The sequence below is a fragment of the Anomaloglossus baeobatrachus genome, chromosome 5, assembly GCF_048569485.1.
Source record: "Anomaloglossus baeobatrachus isolate aAnoBae1 chromosome 5, aAnoBae1.hap1, whole genome shotgun sequence".
NCBI classification, from domain to species: domain Eukaryota; kingdom Metazoa; phylum Chordata; class Amphibia; order Anura; family Aromobatidae; genus Anomaloglossus; species Anomaloglossus baeobatrachus.
The window spans coordinates 257,173,464-257,197,920 of NC_134357.1; the positions used below are offsets into that span (position 1 = coordinate 257,173,464).

Consider the following 24,457-nt stretch of genomic DNA (forward strand, 5'->3'; position numbering starts at 1 on the left):
CAAGGCGGCACACACAGTCGTCAGGCTTTCCAGGAAGTTCGGCGGATTCTGATGTGGGTGGAAGCCACGGCCTCCACCATATCCGCAGTTCACATCCCGGGCGTAGAAAACTGGGAAGCAGACTTTCTCAGTCGCCAGGGCATGGACGCAGGGGAATGGTCTCTTCACCCGGACGTGTTTCAGGAGATCTGTTGCCGCTGGGGGATGCCGGACGTCGACCTAATAGCGTCCCGGCACAACAACAAGGTCACAGCATTCATGGCACGATCTCACGATCACAGAGCTCTGGCGGCAGACGCCTTAGTTCAGGATTGGTCGCAGTTTCAACTCCCTTATGTGTTTCCACCTCTGGCACTGTTGCCCAGAGTGATACGCAAGATCAGGTCAGACTGCCGCCGCGCAATTCTCGTCGCTCCAGACTGGCCAAGGAGGTCTTGGTACCCGGATCTGTGGCATCTCACGGTGGGCCAACCGTGGGCACTGCCAGACCGTCCAGACTTGCTGTCTCAAGGGCCGTTTTTCCATCTGAATTCTGCGTCCCTCAACCTGACTGTGTGGCCATTGAGTCCTGGATCCTAGCGTCTTCAGGGTTGTCTCAAGAGGTCATTGCCACTATGAGACAGGCCAGGAAACCAACGTCTGCCAAGATCTACCACAGGACGTGGAAGATATTCCTATCTTGGTGCTCTGATCAGGGATTTTCTCCCTGGCCATTTGCATTGCCCACTTTTCTTTCCTTTCTTCAATCAGGATTGGAAAAAGGTTTGTCGCTCGGCTCCCTTAAGGGACAAGTCTCAGCGCTCTCTGTGTTCTTTCAGAAGCGTCTTGCCAGGCTTTCTCAGGTACGCACGTTCCTGCAAGGGGTTTGTCACATTGTTCCTCCTTACAGGCGGCCGTTAGAACCCTGGGATCTGAACAGGGTTCTGATGGCCCTTCAGAAGGCACCTTTTGAACCTTTGAAAGATATTTCTCTTTCTCGCCTTTCGCAGAAGGTGGTCTTCCTAGTAGCAGTCACCTCACTTCGGAGAGTGTCTGAGCTAGCAGCGTTGTCATGTAAGGCTCCTTTCCTGGTGTTTCACCAGGACAAGGTGGTGCTGCGCCCGGTTCCGGAATTCCTTCCTAAGGTGGTATCCACCTTTCATCTCAATCAGGATATCTCCTTGCCTTCTTTTTGTCCTCATCCAGTTCATCAATGTGAAAGGGATTTGCATTTGTTAGATCTGGTGAGAGCGCTCAGAATCTACATTTCCCGTACGGCGCCCCTGCGCCGCTCGGATGCACTCTTTGTCCTTGTCGCTGGTCAGCGTAGGGGGTCACAGGCTTCCAAATCCACCCTGGCTCGGTGGATCAAGGAACCAATACTCGAAGCCTACCGTTCTTCTGGACTTCCGGTTCCCTCAGGGCTAAAGGCCCATTCTACCAGAGCCGTGGGTGCGTCCTGGGCGTTACGGCACCAGGCTACGGCTCAGCAGGTGTGCCAGGCGGCTACCTGGTCGAGCCTGCACACTTTCACCATACACTATCAGGTGCATACCTACGCTTCGGCGGATGCCAGCCTAGGTAGACGAGTCCTTCAGGCGGCGGTTGCCCACCTGTAGGTAGGGGCCGTTTTACGGCTCTATTACGAGGTATTATTTTACCCACCCAGGGACAGCTTTTGGATGTCCCAATTGTCTGGGTCTCCCAATGGAGCGACAAAGAAGAAGGGAATTTTGTTTACTTACCGTAAATTCCTTTTCTTCTAGCTCCAATTGGGAGACCCAGCACCCGCCCTGTTCCCTTCGGGCTGTTGTTTTTTCGTGTACACATGTTGTTCATGTTGAATGGTTTCAGTTCTCCGAGATTTTTTCGGATTGAAGTTACTTTAAACCAATTTATTTGCTTTCCTCCTTCTTGCTTTTGCACTAAAACTGAGGAACCCGTGATGCACGGGGGGTGTATAGGCAGAAGGGGAGGGGCTTTACACTTTTAGTGTAATACTTTGTGTGGCCTCCGGAGGCATAAGCTATACACCCAATTGTCTGGGTCTCCCAATTGGAGCTAGAAGAAAAGGAATTTACGGTAAGTAAACAAAATTCCCTTCATTTTTGGTGCGTGGAAATAGAACCTCTTTTTGTTACAGGGATAATGCCATTCTTGTCCATAATAAGTGTCTGGCTGGCATTGATCTGTTGTAATACCCGACAAGGCCTGTGTACAAGAGTGGCACAATTCCTGAAATGACAGCAGTGTATACCTATTACTCTTTAGAAATATTAGTGTATTCCACCTAATGTGCATACATTGATATGTGGTCCGACAACTGCTGGTCAAAGAACAACCCACCTAGTACTCGTAGACTTTATTACTCTTATGTTAGACTGTATTTTTAGATCAGTGACCTAAACTGTGTGTTCTTATTCTGATAACGTTTCTTCTTTTTTTTCCAGGGGTTGATCTTGTGCCAATTAAACCAATCCCTAATGTTGTCACTTTTCAGGACGATATAACCAGTGAGTCCTGCAGACAGGTAAATCCAGCAAGACACCCCAATAGGTCCGAATCTACAAAATGTGGTCCAGTTATTGGCTACTAAAACTTCTTTATATATGATGTAATTGTTGTAAGCCCATCATAATACATTAGCCATGCACCATGTACATTCTAGTCTAGAACAAACCAAATGGGGCTGTGGTCCAGCAGTAGGTCACAAGTGCAGTGTCTTGGGGGAGAAAAGAGAAAAAAGCTCCATGGCCCTTAGGCTTTGTTCATTGGTGCATAACAAACAAAAAAAACAATGCTAATAAGCCTCAAAAGTATGTATTACAGGGGCTTGCCCACTACTAGGACAACTTCTGATTCCACATGTTTCCCTCAGGTAAAATAATAAAGCCTATACTCCCCTCCTGTACCGGCGCCATTCCAGAGGTGGCGGGGCTCACGTGGGTTTGTGACGTTACACCAGCCCCACATCCAATCAGCGCCAGCTTCTGTCTCTTCACCTTTGGACTAAACATGTTAATCAACAGGAAGTGAGCGCTGCGGCTGAGCTCACTTCCTGTTGATTGCTCGTTTGGTCTAAAGACGGGGAGACAGAAGCTGGAGCTGATTGGATGTGGGGCTGGTGTAACGTCACAAACCCACGTGAGCTCCGCCACCTCTGGAACGGCGCCGGTACAGGAGGGGAGTATAGGCTTTATTATTTTACCTGGGGAAACATGTGGAATCAGAAGAGGTTGTCCGCAGGCAACCCCTATAATAACAAAAAACTTTATTAATAAAGTCACACAATTCAACGGAGAGGACGCAGCATCAAAAAGGTGACATAAACAGGAGAGGTTTGAAATAAAAATACATATTATATGGTCACCAATGGGGATATTAATTAGTATAAATGTGTACATAGAGTAAAGCAGGTAAATATCATCATAGGAATTGGTATTGGTATTTACGATTATGTGTACATACTCATTGTAACACCTCTCCTGCTGTAATGACGCCAGTGGCATTTGTTTTTCACAATTTTTTCACATTTTTTTTTATAAAGAGCAAAAACAAAAATTTCCTGTATCATGAGAGGGTTAATTTACCATATAATGGCGGAGTAATAAAAATGCATTTGAATTCTGGGGCACACGCCATGTTTATTAAGGATTTGAGACCCTTTTTGCGCCTCACTAGACATTATGGATAATGTAGGGGTGTTGCGAAGAGGTATTTCTTTATCGTTCCTTTATGGGAGACCCAGACCATGGGGTGTATGCTACTGCCCCCCGGAGGACACACAAAGTTACTACACTCAAAAACGTGTAGCTCCTCCCTCCTAGCATATACACCCCCTGCCAGCCAGATCTAGCCAGTTTTTTGCTTTGTGTCAGGAGGCACACACATGTATTCTCTTTGGAAGAAAAGTTGATTTTTTTTTTTTATTTTTTATTTTTTTCTAAAGATTTGGAAGAAAAGTGGGTCCACTGGACTCCCGGCATGTCCCTTCACACTCCCCTGGCGGCAGTGCTGTTAAGGTTGATTCAGGGCAGGAGCCCTTCATGCCGCGCTCCTTCACCATCCCTAGTGGCTCTGGCTTGAAGTTGGAGCCAACACGGTTCTCTCTGCCTTGCAGGAGACCGGCCTCCATCCGCAGCCCTTGTGCAGGACCCTGCTGGAAGGAGCACTGGACCCCCACCCCACCAGGGACTGGACCCTGCGTCTCAAAGCTAAGTATAGAGACGTTATTCAGAGGGTCCTTTCTGCAATGTGGGGCACTTTTAATGTGGGGGACAGTGATGCTTGATAATGCTGCTTTCTTCAGCGCTCTATTGGGAGACCCAGACGATTGGGGTATAGCTACTGCCCTCCGGAGGCCACACAAAGCACTACACTAAAAAGTGCAAGGCCTTTCCCCTTCTGGCTATACCCCCCCGTGGTATCACGGGTTCTCCAGTTTTCAAGCTTTGTGCGAAGGAGGTCAGACATCCACGCATAGCTCCACAGATTTTAGTCAGCAGTAGCTGCTGACTATTTCGGATGGAAGAAAAGAGGGCCCATATAGGGCCCCCAGCATGCTCCCTTCTCACCCGTGGATGGTGTTGTAAGGTTGAGGTACCTATTGCTGGTACAGAGGCTGGAGCCCCACATGCTGTTTTCCTTCCACATCCCCTTGTAGGGCTCTGTGGAAGTGGGATCCTGCCGGCCTCTAAGCTCTGACGCCGGGCTCCATCCACAGACCCAGTTGAACCTGATGGATACGGAGCAGGAGTACATTCAGGGACATGGCCCTGCATCATACAGGTACTCTGTGTCCCCGGCAGGCACAGACACACTCCGGGCTGGCTGGGTGTTGTAGTGCGCCGGGGACCGTAACGATTGAGTTGGTGTTCCTGCAGTTTACTGGGGGACTTTTGTGTTGTGGGAACGCAGCGCCGACCCCCATTGGACCGGCGGCGCTGCTGTGACTTGTAGTGCGCCGGGGACACGCCGACCGCGCTTTTACGGCGGCGGCGTTTATAAATCCAGTCCCCGGCTTTTGCTGCCTAGCTCCGCTTCGTTCCCGCCCCCACCCTGTCAATCAGGGTAGGGGAGAGACGCTGTTTCGCGGCAGCGACGAGGGCTGGAGCCTGATTTACATGCTCCAGCCCTCTCACTAGGCACAGAGGGAAGCAGGCTTCCCGCTCTTAGTCAGGAACGCCCAGGGCCCGCCCTCCTCCCTCTCCTAGGACGCCGGCAGCCATTACATGCAGGCTGGCTGGAGGAAGGACGCAAGGCTCTGGGAGACCTGGACTAGGGGGCTTTTGGAGATCACACACCCGCTCTTAAGCGGGCGGTAAGCGGCATTTCAGCTGGCCCCTCTAGTGCCTCAGTGTGTATTGGTGTACTGTGCCACCAGATATATATATTTATTTATTGCTTGCACTGTGAGGTCGCTTCCTGGCTGGATACCCCAGATCGCTCTGAGGAGGCAGCAACATGTCATCCACAAAACGCAAGGCTGCCAAGGCTAGGGCTGTGTACACTGCGTGTGCTGCATGTGGGGCTGCTCTACCAGCAGGTTCCAAAGACCCCCATTGTGTGCAATGCTCAGATCCGGTGCTGCTTCGCCAGCCGGAGTCCGGAGGGGTAGTGACCCAGGCTGAGGCGCTTGTAAGTCCTGCCCCGGTGTCAGGGACAGACTTTGCAGTTTTTGCTGACGGAATGTCTGTGACTATGGCAAAAATCCTTGAAACTTTGCAATCCATGTCTGGGGCTCAGTCTATGGACACGGCGAGGTCTCTGTCCTCTAATCCCCCTCAGTTGGAATTAATCCAGACTGCAAGGGGGTCCCCGGCTTCCCAGGCTGAGTATTGTGACTCAGATGATAGCCCCAGCCACCCTAAGCGAGCTCGCTGGGAAAGACCCTCAACGTCATCACACTGCTCAGGGTCTCAGCGCAATCAGTCGCCCTGTGATGCGTCTGAAGAGAGTGATCAGGAGTCTTATCCTGGAACCCCTCTCAATCTGGATACCCCGGATGGGGACGCCATGGTAAACGAGCTTATCTCAGCCATCAATAGACTGTTGGATATTTCTCCCCCAGCCCCTTCAGCAGAAGAGGCAGCTGCAGAGCAGGAGAAGTTTCGTTTCCTCTATCCCAAGCGTAAATTGAGTGCTTTCTTGGATCACTCCGACTTCAGAGAGTCAATCCAGAAACACGACGCTCATCCAGAAAGGCGTTTCTCTAAACGTTCTAAGGATACACGTTTTCCTTTCCCCCCTGATGTGGTCAAGCGCTGGACCCAGTGTCCAAAAGTAGACCCCCCGATTTCCAAACTTGCAGCTAGATCCATAGTTGCAGTGGAGGATGGCGCTTCACTTAAGGATGCCAATGACAGACAGACGGACCTTTGGTTAAAATCTGTCTATGAAGCTATCGGCGCGTCGTTTGCTCCAGCATTCGCTGCCGTATGGGCACTCCAAGCTATTTCAGCTGGTTTAGCGAAAGTGGATGCTATCATACATCCAGCGGTGCCGCAAGTGGCGTCCCTTACCTCGCAGATGTCTGCGTTTGCGTCTTACGCTATTAATGCGGTCCTAGAATCTACCAGCCGCACCTCAATGGCGTCCGCCAATTCGGTAGTTTTGCGCAGAGCCTTGTGGTTAAAGGACTGGAAAGCAGATGCTGGTTCCAAAAAATGTTTAACCAGCTTGCCTTTATCTAGAGAGAGACTGTTTGGCGAGCCATTGGCTGACATCATTAAACAGTCCAAGGGTAAAGACTCTTCCTTACCCCAGCCCAGATCAAGCAAACCTCAGCAGAAAAAATGGCAGCAGAGGTTTCAGTCCTTTCGAGGTTCGGGCAAGACACAATTCTCCTCGTCCAAAGGGACTCAGAGGACGCAAAGAGTCTCAGATTCCTGGCGGGCTCACGCACGCCCCAAGAAAGCGAATGGAGGAACCGCTTCTAAAGCGGCTACCTCATGACTTCCAGCCTCCCCCCCCCCCCCCGCATCTCCGGTCGGGGGCAGGCTCTCCCGCTTTTCCGACATTTGGATGTCACAGGTCAAAGACCGGTGGGTGACAAACATTTTGTCTCGCGGGTACAGAATCGAGTTCAGTTCTCGTCCTCCAGCTCGGTTCTTCAGAACCTCCCCACATCCAGACCGAGCAGATGCCCTGCTGCAGGCGGTGGACTCCCTAAGAGCGGAAGGAGTAGTGATCCCTGTCCCTCCTCAGGAACAGGGTCGAGGGTTTTACTCCAATCTCTTTGTGGTTCCAAAAAAGGACGGCTCATTCCGTCCTGTTCTGGACCTAAAACTGCTCAACAAACATGTGCACGCCAGGCGGTTCCGGATGGAAACCCTACGATCTGTCATTGCCTCAATGTCTCGAGGAGACTTCCTTGCCTCAATAGACATCAAAGATGCTTATCTTCACGTGCCAATTGCTACAGAACATCAACGTTTTCTACGTTTTGTGATAGGAGACGACCATCTTCAGTTCGTAGCGCTGCCATTCGGTCTGGCGACAGCCCCACGGGTCTTCACCAAGGTCATGGCGGCAGTGGTAGCAGTCTTGCACTCTCAGGGACACTCGGTGATCCCTTACCTAGACGATCTACTGGTCAAGGCACCCTCTCAAGAGGCATGCCAACTCAGCCTGAATGCTACGCTGGAGACCTTACAGTCTTTCGGATGGATCATCAACTTTCCAAAGTCGATCCTGTCACCGACCCAATCACTCACGTATCTTGGCATGGAGTTCCATACTCTAGCAGCGATAGTGAAGCTTCCGCTGAACAAACAGCGATCACTTCAAACAGGGGTGCAATCTCTCCTTCAGGGTCAGTCGCACCCCTTGCGGCGCCTCATGCACTTCCTAGGGAAGATGGTGGCAGCCATGGAAGCAGTTCCCTTTGCGCAGTTTCATCTGCGCCCACTTCAATGGGACATTCTCCGCCAATGGGACGGAAAGTCAACGTCACTAGACAGGAAAGTCTCCCTCTCCCAGACGGCCAAGGACTCTCTACAATGGTGGCTCCTTCCCACCTCATTGTCTCAGGGAAGATCCTTCCTGCCCCCGTCCTGGGCAGTGGTCACGACAGATGCGAGTCTGTCAGGGTGGGGAGCAGTTTTTCTCCACCACAGGGCTCAGGGAACGTGGACTCCGCAGGAGTCCACCCTTCAGATCAATGTTCTGGAAATCAGGGCAGTGTATCTTGCCCTACTAGCCTTCCAACAGTGGCTGGAAGGAAAGCAGATCCGAATCCAGTCGGACAACTCCACAGCGGTGGCATACATCAACCACCAAGGAGGGACGCGCAGTCGGCAAGCCTTCCAAGAAGTCCGGCGCATTCTAATGTGGGTGGAAGACACAGCATCCACCATATCCGCGGTTCACATCCCAGGCGTCAAACTGGGAAGCAGACTTCCTCAGTCGCCAGGGCATGGACGCAGGGGAATGGTCCCTTCACCCGGACGCGTTTCAGGAAATCTGTCGCCGCTGGGGAGTGCCGGAGGTCGACCTAATGGCGTCCCGGCACAACAACAAGGTCCCGGCATTTATGGCGAGGTCGCGCGATCAAAGAGCTCTGGCGGCAGACGCCTTAGTACAGGATTGGTCGCAGTTCCGGCTCCCATACGTATTCCCGCCTCTGGCACTCTTGCCCAGAGTCTTACGCAAGATCAGATCCGATTGCAGCCGCGTCAGACTCGTCGCCCCAGACTGGCCGAGGAGATCGTGGTATCCGGATCTGTGGCATCTCACGGTCGGCCGACCGTGGTCACTTCCAGACCGACCAGACTTACTGTCCCAAGGGCCGTTTTTCCATCAGAATTCGGCGGCCCTGAACCTGACTGTGTGGCCATTGAGTCCTGGATCCTAGCGTCTGCAGGATTATCCCAAGGAGTTGTAGCCACAATGAGACAGGCTAGAAAGCCGACTTCTGCTAAGATCTACCACAGAACGTGGAAGATTTTCTTATCCTGGTGTTCCGCTCAGGGAGTGTCTCCCTGGCCATTTGCATTGCCCACTTTTCTTTCTTTCCTACAATCGGGGTTAGAAAAGGGCTTGTCGCTCAGCTCCCTTAAAGGGCAAGTCTCGGCACTATCCGTGTTTTTTCAGAAGCGTCTAGCACGTCTTCCTAAGGTGCGCACGTTCCTGCAGGGGGTCTGTCATATTGTGCCCCCGTACAGGCGGCCGTTAGATCCATGGGATCTGAACAGGGTACTAGTTGCTCTCCAGAAGCCGCCTTTCGAGCCTCTGAAGGAAGTTTCCTTTTCTCGCCTGTCACAGAAAGTGGCGTTTCTTGTTGCGATCACATCGCTTCGGCGAGTGTCGGAGCTGGCAGCTCTGTCATCCAAGGCTCCCTTCCTGGTGTTCCACCAGGACAAGGTAGTGCTGCGCCCCATTCCGGAGTTTCTCCCTAAGGTCGTATCCTCGTTTCATCTTAATCAGGATATATCCTTGCCTTCCTTTTGTCCTCATCCGGTTCACCGGTATGAAAAGGACTTACGTTTGCTAGATCTGGTGAGAGCACTCAGAATCTACATTTCCCGCACGGCGCTCATGCGCCGTTCCGATGCACTTTTTGTCCTTGTCGCTGGTCCGCGCAAGGGGTTGCAGGCTTCTAAAGCCACCCTGGCTCGATGGATCAAAGAACCAATTCTAGAGGCCTACCGTTCTGCGGGGCTTCCGGTTCCTTCAGGGCTAAAAGCCCACTCAACCAGAGCCGTGGGTGCGTCCTGGGCATTACGACACCAGGCTTCGGCTCAACAAGTGTGCCAGGCAGCTACCTGGTCGAGTCTGCACACTTTCACCAAGCATTATCAGGTGCATACCTATGCTTCGGCGGATGCCAGCTTAGGTAGAAGAGTCCTGCAGGCGGCAGTGACACCCCCGTAGGGGAGGGCTGTTTTGCAGCTCTAACATGAGGTATTTCTTTACCCACCCAGGGACAGCTTTTGGACGTCCCAATCGTCTGGGTCTCCCAATAGAGCGCTGAAGAAGAAGGGAATTTTGTTACTTACCGTAAATTCCTTTTCTTCTAGCTCTTATTGGGAGACCCAGCACCCGCCCTGTTGTCCTTCGGGATTTTTTTGTTGTTTGCGGGTACACATGTTGTTCATGTTGAACGGTTTTTCAGTTCTCCGACGTTATTCGGAGTTAATTTGTTTAAACCAGTTATTGGCTTCCTCCTTCTTGCTTTGGCACTAAAACTGGAGAACCCGTGATACCACGGGGGGGTATAGCCAGAAGGGGAGGGGCCTTGCACTTTTTAGTGTAGTGCTTTGTGTGGCCTCCGGAGGGCAGTAGCTATACCCCAATCGTCTGGGTCTCCCAATAAGAGCTAGAAGAAAAGGAATTTACGGTAAGTAACAAAATTCCCTTCTTTTTACTGTGTTTCCGGCCGGTTCCACGGTTTTTTACTGGGAACCGCGCCGATGTTGCCTGATTCTCGGCCGCATGTATAACTCTAGGCCCCGGCTTCAGCCGCGGCCTAGTTTCGTTTCGTTCCCCTGCATGTCAGACATGCAGGGGGACGCTGCAGAGCCGCCCGCCGGCCGCTCTGCACAGGGGAGGACACTCCTATCTGAGGAGATGATTCCCTCCCCTGTACATCTCCTTCGCCCTCCGATTCCCGCTTCTGGGTTAACCCCCGCCCCCCCCCCCTCGCTCTGGCGCCATTTTCTCAGCGTCTTAGTACACTGGACGGCGCTGGCTGCTCTGCAGCAGAGGGAGGGAATATCTGGCTGGGGGTCCAGGCTGGAATCTGGAGGGCACACATATAGCGGCCTGATAAGTCACAACCTCTGGTTGTGCACTTTTATTCACTCTCAGGGCATGAAGGAGTTAATTCTTTATCATAGAATCTCCTCCTCAGCAGCATGTCTCACTCTAGCAGCAAAGCTCTACATGTTCTGCATGTAACCTTATATGCCTGAACCGACACACTGTAACGGTTCTTATGTGGTGGATAGTAGCAAGATGCCTCAGCCGGGATTCTTCCCAGGCTGAACCTCTGTCTTGGGTATTCTAGCCATTCCAGACAGAGCCCCCACCTCTGCAGCATGTCACAGAGCGAGACTACAGGCTGTTTTTATTATCCCCTGCAGGTAGTCTCGTACGGCTATACATGGGAGCTCATTAATGGTCCCTCCAGCTGCTCCGGTTCGGTGGCTGACCCCCGTAGGAATCTCCAGGGGTCGGCTGTCCCGGCATCTGCTGAGCATGCAGCCCCCTTCTCAGGGCGTTTTCTGCTTCGCTCAGCAAAGCTCACAAGGGACTCTCCTTCTGGACACAGACCCCGTCCTCCTGACAGGGAGACGCAGGGTCCCCTGTCCTCCCCGTCCCGCAGCTCCGATTACGAGCTGACTCGCTGGACGAGGAGGATGTCTCTACCACGGGCTCGGACGATCCGTCCGTAGGTGACGCAGATGCGAATGATTGGATTACGTCCATTATTCTTTTACTGGACCTCCATCCGCCTGATCGGGGAAGTGTTCCCCGCTGGCAGAAATGCATCAGTATGCTTTAAACATGACGAGGAGTGTGTTCTTTCACCACTCCAGTTTTCAGCCCGCTGCGTCCAAGCCCACAGCCTATCCTGCAGACCCCACAGCGGAGTTCTGCTGCCTGTCTCCCCCTCCCATCTGAGGTGGTCAAGGAGTGTACTCATCCGCCAAGGGTAGCCACTCCGGTGTCTAGACTTTCAGCCCAGATAGTTGTATCAGTGGCGGACGGCACCTCTATATGGATCCTACGGTACATTAATTTTGTACTGGACCTCAATCCGCCGGTGTTACCTTATCTAGGTGAACACAACGTGTGTTCCTTAACCTCTCCAGTTTTCAGGCCCCTGGGACCAGCCAGGGTCCGCTCTGATCGCTTCCCATGAAGCGTGATTCTGAGGACTGGATTTCCCCTGTCCACCAACGGTGGTCAAGTAGTGGGCTCATTCACCTCAGGTGGCTCAGCCCGGGCCGTTATGTCAGTGCCTGATGGCTCCTCACTTACGGTTCTGCGGTCCGCCCGGTTGTCCTTTGGGCCAAGTCGGTATGAGGACGGCAGGAGCTTTCTTCCCCTCAGCTTACAGCAGTGCGGTTTTTTTGTACCTTCTCTGCTTCTCTGGAGGAGATGCATCCTCCCACAGGGACTCTATGCCAAAACGGTTGCCTGAACTTACAGACTTCAGTTCTTTCATCCTATACCAGGTCTGCCATGCTGGACGCCGCACGGCGGTGATCTGGGCTCCCTTCCTCGCTATCCGCAGGCTCCTGTGGCTTCGGATTTGGAAGGCAGATGCCTCTATGGAGGTTCCCTGCTGGGCTCCCACTTGGTGAGACCAGTTTCCTCGGAACCAACTGAGTGAAATTAAGGAAGCTCTTGGCGGGAAGTGTTCTTCCTTGCCACAAACCTAAACCAGGGCACCTGTCCAGGACAGGAATCAGTTGAGGTTTCGGTGGTTTCCGTTCCTCCGTCTGATCGTCCTCTAGGTCAGCCTAGGTCCATAGAACCAAATAGCTCGAAGCTGCGTCTTCAGAAGGCCGCAGGAGATGCTGTCACTGAGTCAGCTTCCTCCGAGCTATTTAGCCACGCCAACAACCTCCTTGGTCGGTGGCAGGCTCTCTCCACTGGCGACGTAGGGTTCTAACACGTCTCCGTTCAGTGGGGGCGAGACTTTATCTCCCTTGGCTACAGGATGGACTTCTGTCCACCCGCCAAACAGTTTTTCTCTGTCATCTCCTCCCTGCTCCAAGGCCGCCACCTTCTCACAGGCCGTGGCATTCCTGGCAGGCCAATGGAGTAATTGTACCGGTTCCCGTCTGGGAACGGTTCTGAGATTTTTGCTTAAATCTATTCCTAGTCCCCGAAGAGGGCGGTGCTTCCGACCTGGATCTTTAGCTTTTCAAGCATAGCCAGGTGTGGCGTTTTCTCATTGAGTCTTGGTTTTGTTCCGTGTGTTTTTTTTCACCGGATCAATCAAGACTCCATGGAGATTCCCTAGCAACCATCGGCATCAGAGATGCCTATCGGCAGGAGTCAATCGCAGTTTCACACCAGCGTTGACTGCGTTTTGATAATCGGAGTGGTCCAATTCGTGGCTCTTCCCTTGGGGTCAGACAAGGCTCCTCCAGTATCCTCATTGGGGCAGCTGTGATCAGGGTCCTGCCCCCCTAGGGTTTGGCAGTGATCTTTGGCCCTGGACGGTTTTCTTGTTGGGTTTTCATCCAGTGCTGACTCTTAGCAGAGTGCTTCGTTCACTCTCGCCACTCTGACCTATCGGGTGGCTTGTCTTTCTGTCCAAGTCCACTCTGACCTCGAACCAGAGGTTCTCAGGGCGTCAATGGAAGTGGTTCCTTGCCCAGTTTTTCCTGCGTCCTCTGAGACTGGATGTTTTCCGCTGTACTAGCGAACTCACTCCTCCCACGGGGTGGTGGCTTCGCCACTGACCAGGGGCTCGTTTCAGTGGTGGCTTCGGCCACTCTGTCTCAGGGGCGCTTCTTTTCTGGTCCGTTCCGGGTGATCCTCACCAGGATGCTAGCCTATCCGCCTTGGGAACAGTATATCTCCACCGTGGAGCGCAGGGCGCTTGGACTCTGTCCGAATCAGCCCTCTGGATCAATGTGCTGGAAATCAGGGCTGTATTTCTTGCCCTCTAAGCCTTCACCATCTGTGGGCGGCTAGGCACATTCGAGTCCAGTCGGACAACGTGACAGCGTTTTCCTACACCAGCTTCCAAGGCGGGACACTCAGCCGCCTGGCACTCATGGCGGCTCAACATCCTTCAGTGGACAAGGGACTCCTAGTCCACCGTATCCGCAGTCCACATGCTAGATGTGAAAACTACGAGGCAGGCTATTTCTGCTGTCCTACCGTGGTCCACAATCCTCAGGTTTTGCGGTAGCCACACTGGTTCATGTTTGATCCCAGCTTTGTCTCTTTACGAATTTCCCCCTCTACCTCTTGTCCAGAGTCCTGCGCAAGATCGGTAACGGGGGCCGTCGGGTCATTCTCCAGATTGACCCAAGCAGGCTTCGTACTCTGACCTGCTCCTTGGGTTGCCTTCGCATCTTCCGGACCGTTCAGACCTTTTCTCAAAAGGTCCGTTTTTTCCCCGTCAGAATTCTGGATTCTCAGAATGACGGCGTAGCTCTTGAGTCCTGGATCTTAGCGACTTCTGATATCCTTCCTGAAGTCATCTCCACTATGACTCGAGCTCCAAAGTGTCCTTTGACCTTTTTTTGGCCTTGCCGACCCTCCTGTCCCTTCCACAGTCCGGTCTACAGCTAGGACTATCCCTCTTTAACGGACAGGTCTCGGCTCTGTCAGTATGTGCCAGCGGCGAATCGTCCGGCTGGCTCCGGTGCGCTCCTTTAAGGGCGCATCCCACATCATTCCGCCTTCCGGCGGCCTATGGAGACCTCGGACCTTAATCCGGTCCTCCCGGTTCCCGGAAACCCCCCTTTGCGCCATCTTCGGGAGGTTTCTTTGTTGTGTCTTTCACAGAAAGTACTCTTTCTAGTGGCTATCATTTCCCGCCAGAGAGTTCTGGCTGCACTCCCTCGGAGTCACCCCCTTTTTTTGGTCTTTTGCATCAAGACAAGGTGGTCTTCATCCGACTCCGGACTTTTTCCCTAAGGCGGTTACTGCTTCCACCTTATTCGGGGCAATTTTCCTGCCTTCCTTTTGTCCGGCTCCTATTCATCGCTTAAGAAAGCGTTGCATATCCTGGATCTGGTGCGGCCGCTCCGGATCTATGTGTCTCGCACCGCCGTTATTAGGCGGTGCACCTCTCTGGTGCTGACTGTTCGTCAGCGTAGCGGTCTCTCGGCATCTATGCCGACCCTGGTTCGTTGGCTTAGGTCGGCCATTTCCGAGACCTACAAGTGTACTCAAGTGCCTTCCCCGCCGGGGATCAGAGCACATTTGATCAGACCTGTCGGCGCCTTTTTGGGCTTTCAAGCACCAGGTTACGGCTCAGTAGGTCTGTCAGACTCCAGCTCGAATTAGTCTGCATACTTTTTCGAAGCACTACCCAAGGCATGCTCATGCTTTGGCAGACGCGGGCTTGGGCAGACGCATTTTTCCGGCGTCTGTCGCCCATTTGTGAAGTTAGGTTTGCCTGCTTCTCAGTGTCTGTTTATTCCCACCCATGGACTGCTTTGGAACGTCCCATGGTCTGGGTCTCCCATAAAGGAACGATAAAGAAAAAGAGAATTTTGTTTACTTACCGTAAATTCTTTTTCTTATAGTTCCGACATGGGAGACCCAGCACCCTCCCTATTGCCTGTTGGCAGGTTTCTTGTTCCGTGTGTCTTCACCGGCTGTTATTGTTGTAGACAGAGGTTCCGGTTCTGCCGGATTTTACTCCGTCTCTTCTTGTGGGTGGATGTCCTCCTTCAGCTTTTGCACTAAACTGGCTAGATCTGGCTGGCAGGGGGTGTATATGCTAGGAGGGAGGAGCTACTCGTTTTTGAGTGTAGTAACTTTGTGTGTCCTCCGGGGGGCAGTAGCATACACCCCATGGTCTGGGTCTCCCATGTCGGAACTATAAGAAAAAGAATTTACGGTAAGTAAACAAAATTCTCTTTTTCTTCATCGTTCCTTATGGGAGACCCAGACCATGGGTGTATAGCTTCTGCCTCCGGAGGACACACAAAGTACTACACTAAAAAGTGTAGCCCCTCCCTCCGAGCATATACACCCCCTGGATAACCAAATCTAGCCAGTTCAATGCTTTGTGTTCAGGAGGCACACATCCACACATGCATTCTCATCTGATTTTGATTTTTGGAAAGAGTTTGAAGAAAAGCGGGTCCAATCCTGGACTCCCGGCATGTCCCTTCTCACCCCACTGTGTCGGCGGTGTTGTTAAGGTTGATTTCAAGGCTGGAGCCTTACATGCCGCGCTCCTTCACCATCCCTCGGGCTCTGGCTTGAAGTGGGAGCCAGCACGGTTCTCACTGCTTTGCAGGAGACCGGTCTCCATCCGCAGCCCTTTCAGGATCCTACCGGACGGAGCACTCATCCCTCAGGGACCTGGCCCTGCGTCTCACAAGCTAAGTATCTGAGACGTTATTATCCGGGGGTCCCTTGTACTTTATTGTTGGGGAGAGTGTGCTGTGTATGTATTCTGACATTTCCGGCCGGTTCTCTGGTTTTCATCAGAAAACCGCGCCGATGGTGCCTGCGCGCCGGCCGCATCGTTAAATTTAGGCCCCGGCTTCGCCTGAGGCCTAGTTTCGTTTTCACTGCCCCTGCATGCCAATCATGCAGAGGGACAGTGCGGCTCCGCCCAGCGGCCGTTCGGCTCAGCAGAGGGACACTCCTCTCTGAGGAAATGTTTCCCTCCCCTGTATATCTCCTTGGCCCTCGGGATCCCGGCCCCGCCCCCTCTCCTCGCTCCGGCTTGGGCAGAAGCGCCATTTTATCAGCGTTCTTATGTCAGCACAGCGATCGGCGCTGGCTGCAGTATCTCTCTGGGGGTCCGGGCTGTGGGATCTGGAGGGCACAGAGAGGGGTTGGCAGAAGGTCAGACAGTATGGCAAGCCACAACCTCCGGTTGTGGACCTGCTTATATTATATACTCTGCTTATATACTCTGCTGGGGGTCATTCTGACTCAGAGCCCCCACTTCAGCAGCATGTCTCACACGAGCAGCAAGGCTGCAAGGCTGTACTCAATATGCACTGCATGTAGGCTCCTACTGCCTAACCACATTGTGATGCCTGCTCTAACATGGTGGTGCCTCAGCCTGGAGTCTCATCCCCAGTGGTTCCTATGGCTGCTCCGGCTCCGGTGGCTGAACCCCCGGCTTGGGCAGAATCCTTCTCTCCATGGGACAACTGTCCCGGACTCTGCTGAGCATGCATCAGCCCCCTTCTCAGGGCGCTTCTGCTGCTACGGCTCGCTCAGCAAAGCTCACAGAGGATTCTCCATCTGGTCTCAGACCCCGTCCTCCTAAAAGGAGACGCAGGGTCCCCTCTCCTTCCTCGTCCCGCGGCTCTGATTCACGAGCTGACTCGCAGGACGTGGAGGATGCCTTTACTGGGGGCTCGGACGCTACCTCCATGTACCCCATTGATCTGCCCGAAAGTGACGCAGATGCTAGTGATTTGCGTCCATTAATTTTGTACTGGACCTCAATCCGCCTGTATCAGAGAACAAGGAGTGTGTTCCTTAACCACTCCAGTTTTCAGGCCACTGTGAACAAGCCTAGGGCCTGTCCTGACAGATGCTGCCCAAAGCGTGGTTCTGATGACCGGTTTCCGTTTCCACCAGAGGTGGTCGAGGAGTGGGCTCATTCACCTAAGGTAGACTTTCCGGTGTCTAGACTCTCAGCCCGGACAGTTGTATCAGTGGCTGATGACACCTCTCTTAAGGATTCCCTGGCGGGAAGAGTAACTGACCGCCAGGTTGACCTTCTGGCCAAATCTGTATCTGAGGCGGCAGGGGTCTCGTTCTCCCCATCTTTTGCAGCAGTGGGAGCTCTCATAGCCATCTCTGCTTCTCTAGAGGAGATGCATTCCCTCACCAGGGACTCTATGCCCGAAATGGTTGCCTTAACTTCCAGGCTTCAGCCTTTTCATCCTATGCCATGTCTGCCATGCTGGAGGCTTCTCACCGCACTGCGGTGGCTTCGGCTAATTCTCTCGCTATGCGCAGGATCTTGTGGCTTCGAGAGTGGAAGGCAGACGCTTCTTCAATGAAGTACCTTGCTGGGCTCCCATTTGCTGGGCCCAGGCTGTTCGGTGAACAACTGGATGAAATTATTCAGGAAGCTACTGGCGGGAAGAGTACTTCCATGCCACAAACAAAACCAGGAAACCTGTCTAGGGCAGGATCCAGTCGAGGTTTCGTTCCTTTCGTTCCTCCAACTGGTCGTCCTCTAAGCCCTCGGCCTCGTCCACTAACTCAGCCAAGGACCAAAAACCCATCTGACGCACGAAGCCGCGTCCTCAGAGCAGGAGCTGCTGCCACTAAGGCAGCCTCCTCTTGACTATCTGGCCGCGCCAGCAACGTCCTTGGTCGGTGGCAGGCTCTCCCGCTTTTGGCGGTTGTGGTTTCAACACATCTCCGATCAGTGGGTGCGGGATATCACCTCCCACGGCTACAGGATAGAATTCTATCCAGCCCGCCAAACAGATTTTTTCTGTCCACTCCCCCCTGCTCCAAGGCCGCCGCCTTCTCACAGGCCGTGGCACCCTTGCAGGCCAACGGAGTAATTGTACCGGTTCCCGCCTGGGAACGGTTCAGAGGTTTCTACTCAAATCTCTTCCTAGTCCCCGAAAGGGACGGTTCCTTCCGGCCCATCCTGGATCTCAAGCTTCTCAAAAAGCATGTTCAGGTGCGGCATTTTCGCATGGAGTCTCTGCGATCAGTCATTGCCTCAATGACCCAAGGAGATTTCCTAGCATCCTCGACATCAGAGATGCCTATCTGCATGTGCCAATTGCAGTTTCACACCAGCGTTGGCTACGTTTTGCAATCGGAGAGGAACATTTCCAATTCGTGGCTCTTCCCTTCGGGTTAGCCACGGCCCCTCGAGTATTCATCAGGGTCATGGCAGCAGTGGTTGCGGTTCTGCACCTCCGGGGGTAGGCAGTAATCCCTTTTCCTGGACGGCCTTCTAGTCAAGGCTTCATCCAGTGCAGACTGTCAGCGGAGTGCCTCGCTCACTCTCGCCACTCTAGTCCAATTCGGGTGGCTTGTCTTTTTCCCAAGTCCACTCTGACTCCGACCCAGAAGCTCATGTACCTAGGGATGCAATTCGAGACTCTGCCGGCACTGGTGAACCTGCCCTTAGTCAAACAGCAGTCCCTCCACTGGCGGTGCGCCCTTTGCTGAGGCCCCGCCGTCATTCCATCAGGCACCTAATGCAGGTGCTGGATCAGATGGTGGCGTCAATGGAAGCGGTTTCTTTGCCCAGTTCCATCTGCGTCCTCTGTAGCTGGACATTCTCCGCTGTTGGGACAAGCGACCTTGCTCCTTGCACAGGTTAGTGGCTCTGTCGCCACAAACCAGGGGCTCCCTTCAGTGGTGGCTTCGGCCCCTCTCTCTTCAGGGACGCTCCTTCCTGGCCCCGTCCCGGGTGATTCTCACCACGGATGCCAGTCTATCCGGCTGGGGAGCAGTATATCTCCACCACAGAGCGCAGGGCACTTGGACCCCGTCCGAATCAGCCCTCTTGATCAATGTGCTGGAAATCAGAGCTGTGCTTCTAGCTCTCTTAGCCTTTCACCACCTTTTGGCGGGCAAGCACATTCGAGTCCGGTCAGACAACGCGACAGCGGTTGCCTGCATCAACTGCCAGGGCGGGACACTCGGCCGCCTGGCAATGTTGGAGGTTCAACGCATCCTTCAGTGGACGGAGGACTCCAAGTCCACCATATCCGCAGTCCACATCCCAGGCGTGGAAAACTGGGAGGCAGATTATTTCAGCCGTTAAGCCGTGGATAGCGGCGAGTGGGCTCTGCATTCGGCAGTGTTTCGGTCACTCTACCGCTAGGGGGGCACTCCGGAAGTGGATCTTCGCTCCCATGATCCTCAGGCCTTTGCAGCGGACGCGCTGGTTCAAGATTTGTCCCAGTTTCGTCTGTCTTACGTGTTTCCCTCTCTAGCTCTTGCTCAGAGTTCTGCGCAAGCTCAGAATGGAGGGCGTCGGGTCATTCTCATTGCTCCAGACTGGCCCAGGCGAGCTTGGTACCCAGACCTGCTCCATCTGTCCGTAGAGGTGCTGTGGCATCTCCCGGACCGTTCAGACCTTCTCTCACAAGGTTCGTTTTTCCGCCTGAATTCTGCAGCTCTCAGATTGACGGCGTGGCTCTTGAGTCCTGGATCTTGACGACTTCTGGTATCTCTCCTGAAGTCATCTCCACTATGACTCGGGCTCGGAAGTATTCCTCGGCCAAAATCTATCACAGGACCTGGAGAATTTTCCTGTCCTGATGTCGCTCTTCCGGCCATGCTTCTTGGCCTTTTTCCTTGCCGGCCGTTCTGTCCTTTCTGCAGTCCGTCTGCAGCTAGGACTATCCCTCAATTCCTCAAGGGACAGGTCTCGGCTCTGTCATTGTTGTGCCAGCAGCGTATCACTCGGCTGGCTCAGGTGCGCTCCTTCATACAGGGCGCATCTCACACCATTCCGCCTTACCAGCTGCCCTTGGATCCCTGGGACCTTAATCTGGTCCTCACGGTTTTCCAGAAACCCCCCTTTGAGCCTCTTAGGGAGGTTTCTTTGTCTCGTCTTTCACGGAAAGTGGTCTTTCTAGTGGCCATAACTTCCCTCAGGAGAGTCTCTGATTTGACTGCGCTCTCTTCGGAGTCACCTTTTTTGGTTTTTCATCAAGACAAGTTGGTTCTCCGTCCGACTCCGGACTTTCTCCCTAAGTTGGTTTCTCCTTTCCACTTTAACCAGGACATTTCCCTGCCTTCCTTTTGTCCGGCTCCTGTTCATCGCTTTGAAAAAGCGTTGCATACTCTGGATCTGGTGCGGGCGCTCCGGATCTATGTGTTTCGCACCGCTGTTGTTTGGCGGCGCTCCTCTCTTTTTGTGCTGACCACAGGTTGGCGTGAGGGCCTCTCGGTTTCTAAGCCGACCCTAGCTCGTTGGATTAGGTCGGCCATTTCCGATGCCTACCAGTGTACTCAAGTGCCTCCCCCGCCGGGGATCAAGGCACACTCGACCAGAGCTGTCGGTGCCTCTTGGTTTCTCAAGCACCAGGTCACGGCTCAGCAGGTCGGTCAGGCTGCCACTTGGGCTAGTCTGCATACCTTTTCGAAGCACTACCAAGTGCATGCTCATGCTTCGGCAGATGCGAGCTTGGGCAGACGCATCCTTCAGGCGGCTGTCGCCCATTGGTGAAGTTAGGTTTCGCCTACTTCTCAGTTTTCTGTTTATTCCCACCCATGGACTGCTTTGAGACGTCCCATGGTCTGGGTCTCCCATAAGGAACGATGAAGAAAAAGAGAATTTTGTTTACTTACCGTAAATTCTTTTTCTTATAGTTCCGACATGGGAGACCCAGCACCCTCCCTGTTGCCTGTTGGCAGTTTTCTTGTTCCGTGTGTTTTCACCGGATGTTGTTGTAGACAGAGGTTCCGGTTGTTCCGGGTTTTGCTCTATCTCTACTTGTGGGTGGATGTCCTCCTTCAGCTTTTGCACTAAAATGGCTAGATTTGGTCATCGAGGGGGTGTATATGCTCGGAGGGAGGGGCTACACTTTTTAGTGTAGTACTTTGTGTGTCCTCCGGAGGCAGAAGCTATACACCCATGGTCTGGGTCTCCCATGTCGGAACTATAAGAAAAAGAATTTACGGTAAGTAAACAAAATTCTCTTTTTTTGTTTTGTAAATCCATCAAATTAAAGTGTCTAAAAGTAGGCCAGCTAATAAAGGATAAAAACCATCATTTATCATGTAGAATGAGCCGCTATGAGACATGTGGGTTTACGGTCTATTACGCAGGATTATTAAAGCTGCCCTTTAATTATGGAGTGGGAAAATATTATTATTGGAACATAATGTTTTCTGGTGTGTTTTAATATATGAAGTATTCCTTTTTAGTCTATACATGCTACCGCTTGTTTAATACACTGCAGTACCTTAGGCATGGCTCCATAGGAGAAAGAATATGGCAGAGATGGGGAAACCTTCAGTTCTTTTTTCCCCGGCTGCGATGTAACCTAATACCCAACATATAGATGTTGATACAGGGCTAACAATAGGTGATGGTCACAGCTCACCTTCTCCCTCTACCTGCCAAATAACAAAGCATACCTATACAACTCTTCTATGGAAGTCAACTCTTCTGGTTATTTTCCTTGTTTACTTCTATAGGCTTTGAAGAAGCAGCTTCAGACATGGAAGGCAGATGTCGTCCTGAATGATGGAGCGCCAAATGTGGGAGCTAACTGGATTCATGATGCATTTTCACAAGGTTAGGATTTGTGCACATTTGTCTACTGAACGCTCCTATACGTACCATTTCTCCTTCCCAAAAGTGTGTGTGATTTGCCCTTTAAGTAATGATTGTGACCTTCTGTCTTTCATGCAGTTCACTTGTCTTTGATGGCACTGCGCCTTGCCTGTGATTCTCTTTCGAGAGGCGGCTGGTTCATTACAAAGGTTTTCCGCTCTGCCGATTATCAGTCCTTACTTTGGATCCTAAAGAACTTTTTCAAGAAAGTGAGCTCAACAAAACCCCAAGCATCTCGTAGTGAGAGTGCTGAGATCTTCGTTGTTTGTCAAGGTAAGTGGTGGATGTGTGAACTTTCCATTATACTGTCTGTTTTTTATATACTCTAGAATTTGCTGTATTTTTAAGAAGTGATTGATGTGATAAGAATGAGTTTTGACTACTAAACAGTGGCCTTGATGGGCTCCACTTGGGTACATGAATGGGATAGAAGCTCGTTGGGTGTAAAGATCTTTTGGTTTGTACAGAAGATCATTGTTCTCAGCAGTGCATCATCATGTGTAAACAGGACCTGGTCTCCAGAGAACAATAGCAGCACTGAAATGGAACCTGTTACCATATTTTGCTACCCCATCTGAGATCCCCATAATGTACCGTCAGAGCACCTGGTTTCAGCAATGTATCACTTATGTGGGCGGCACGGTGGCTCAGTGGTTAGCACAGCAGTCTTGCAGCGCTGGGGTCATGGGTTCGAATCCCACCAAGGACAACATCTGCAAGGAGTTTGTATGTTCTTCCCATGCTTGTGTGGGTTTCCTCCGGGTTCTCCGGTTTCCTCCCACACTCCAAAGACATACTGATAGGGAATTTAGATTGTGAGCCCCAATGGGGACAGTGTTCCTGATGTATGTGAAGCGCTGCGGAATATGTTGGCGCTATATAATAATAAAGATTTATTTTTTATTTATTTATTGGACTGCTCATGTCATCCATTGTGATTACCGCCTTTGCATTAAGCTTCTCAGCTGGTATCTTACTTTTGCTATAACTCTGTCCCAAGCATCCCCTAAATATAAATCCTCTCATTTTTGCATGGCTTATTTTTAGGATACTTGGCTCCTGATAAGATTGACAGTCGATTCTTTGATCCCAAATTTGCCTTCAAGAATGTGGAAAGCACAGTGCAAACAGTATCTCAGCTAGTATCGAATAAGAAGCCCAAGGTATGTTCTTTACCTCCTGCCCTGCAAGTTTATCATCTCCTCATGTTGCTCGTGAGTGTGAGATATAGATGTGTGAGACCTAATTGCTCACTACCATTGTGCTCTCCATAGGCTGAAGGATATGAGGAAGGACCTGTCTACCAACGAGCATCTTTAGTTGAATTTCTAAAAACTCAAGATCCTGTCAACTTTCTTTCCAAGATAAGTGAGGTGGGTATGCACATGTATAAAAAGTAGATAGGATCTGGCCTAGAGAATTCCATGACGCTTGATTTCTGATTAAATCAGATAAATACATATCAGGCCTGCGTTGGCATTCTACAATTGTCAGTCTAGAATCGCCAACTATCTGTATAACAGGGTTCAAGTGCTGTTAACTTGGCCACTACTTCTGCAAGAAGGGAAAGCAAAGAACTGCCAGCTTCGTAATCGCACAGAGGACATGTGGCATTGAGATCTTCTGTCTCTCGTAGACTACAAGGGAAGGAGCTAAGGGCTTGTATAGTTCTCTTCCTCTTGCTGCCAAGAATTGCTGGAACTGCGTTCTACTTGTAGGCAGTGATCACATTTGTCAATAATATTTTTCTTTTAGATTGTTATAGATGACCAAGATTTAGAGACCCACCCGACCACCACCAATGACATCAAGGAATGCTGCAAAGATATCAAAGTCTTGGGGCGGAAAGAGCTGAGGTACTGCTGTAATGTGCGTCATGACTTTGCGGACAGTCATTGTGGCTTTCAGTGCTTCTGAACAATGATCTTACCTTTTCAGGTCCCTACTGAGCTGGAGATCTAAGCTACGTAGACATGTCGCAAAGAGGCTGAAACAGCAGTCCAAAAGTTTAATGGAAGGAATAAAGTAAGACTTTCCTCTTCTTCTCTTCATTATTTTTCAAGCTACTGCATTTCAGCTCCACGAAAAAGAGTCTGTGTGAACCTCTTCCTGACATTGACTGTATAATTATGGCAGACGTTAGATGGAATTGTATGGAGCTGGCCCAGGAGCTGAGCTTGCGCTAGATGCAGCAAGAACCAGTCCATTCTGCTCACCCATTTACTTGACGTTTTGTCTGTAAAATGGACCAGAGCAGGACGTCTCTATATAATTGTTTATGTGAATCATAGCTCCACAGGAAAAATTAAAAAATAACTGAACATGGGATTAGTTCCACAGAAAGTAATGACAGCACTTGTATGACGGACCTCGATGCTTGTGTTTGGATTCTTTTCAGTCTCAGTTCTGATGAAGAGGGTGAAGGCTCAGATGCTGAAGAGAAGGCTGAGGAGGATGAGAATGAGAAGCTTGAAGAAAAGTTAGCAGAATTAAAAGCAGAAGAACTGGCAACATTAAAAAGGTCAGTAGGCT

General features: G+C 51.7%; 1 protein-coding gene across 1 annotated transcript in view; it reads left to right on the top strand.

The window, feature by feature from the left end:
- Window positions 1-24,457, top strand: part of FTSJ3 (FtsJ RNA 2'-O-methyltransferase 3) — a 92,102-nt gene that overhangs the window by 19,521 nt on the left and 48,124 nt on the right. The window contains exons 5-12 of the mRNA XM_075349375.1: window positions 2,430-2,509; window positions 21,787-21,886; window positions 22,004-22,198; window positions 22,973-23,088; window positions 23,200-23,298; window positions 23,681-23,781; window positions 23,864-23,950; window positions 24,324-24,446. Of these exons, the coding sequence (XP_075205490.1) occupies window positions 2,430-2,509; window positions 21,787-21,886; window positions 22,004-22,198; window positions 22,973-23,088; window positions 23,200-23,298; window positions 23,681-23,781; window positions 23,864-23,950; window positions 24,324-24,446 (901 nt within the window). The remainder of the gene's footprint in view (window positions 1-2,429; window positions 2,510-21,786; window positions 21,887-22,003; window positions 22,199-22,972; window positions 23,089-23,199; window positions 23,299-23,680; window positions 23,782-23,863; window positions 23,951-24,323; window positions 24,447-24,457) is intronic.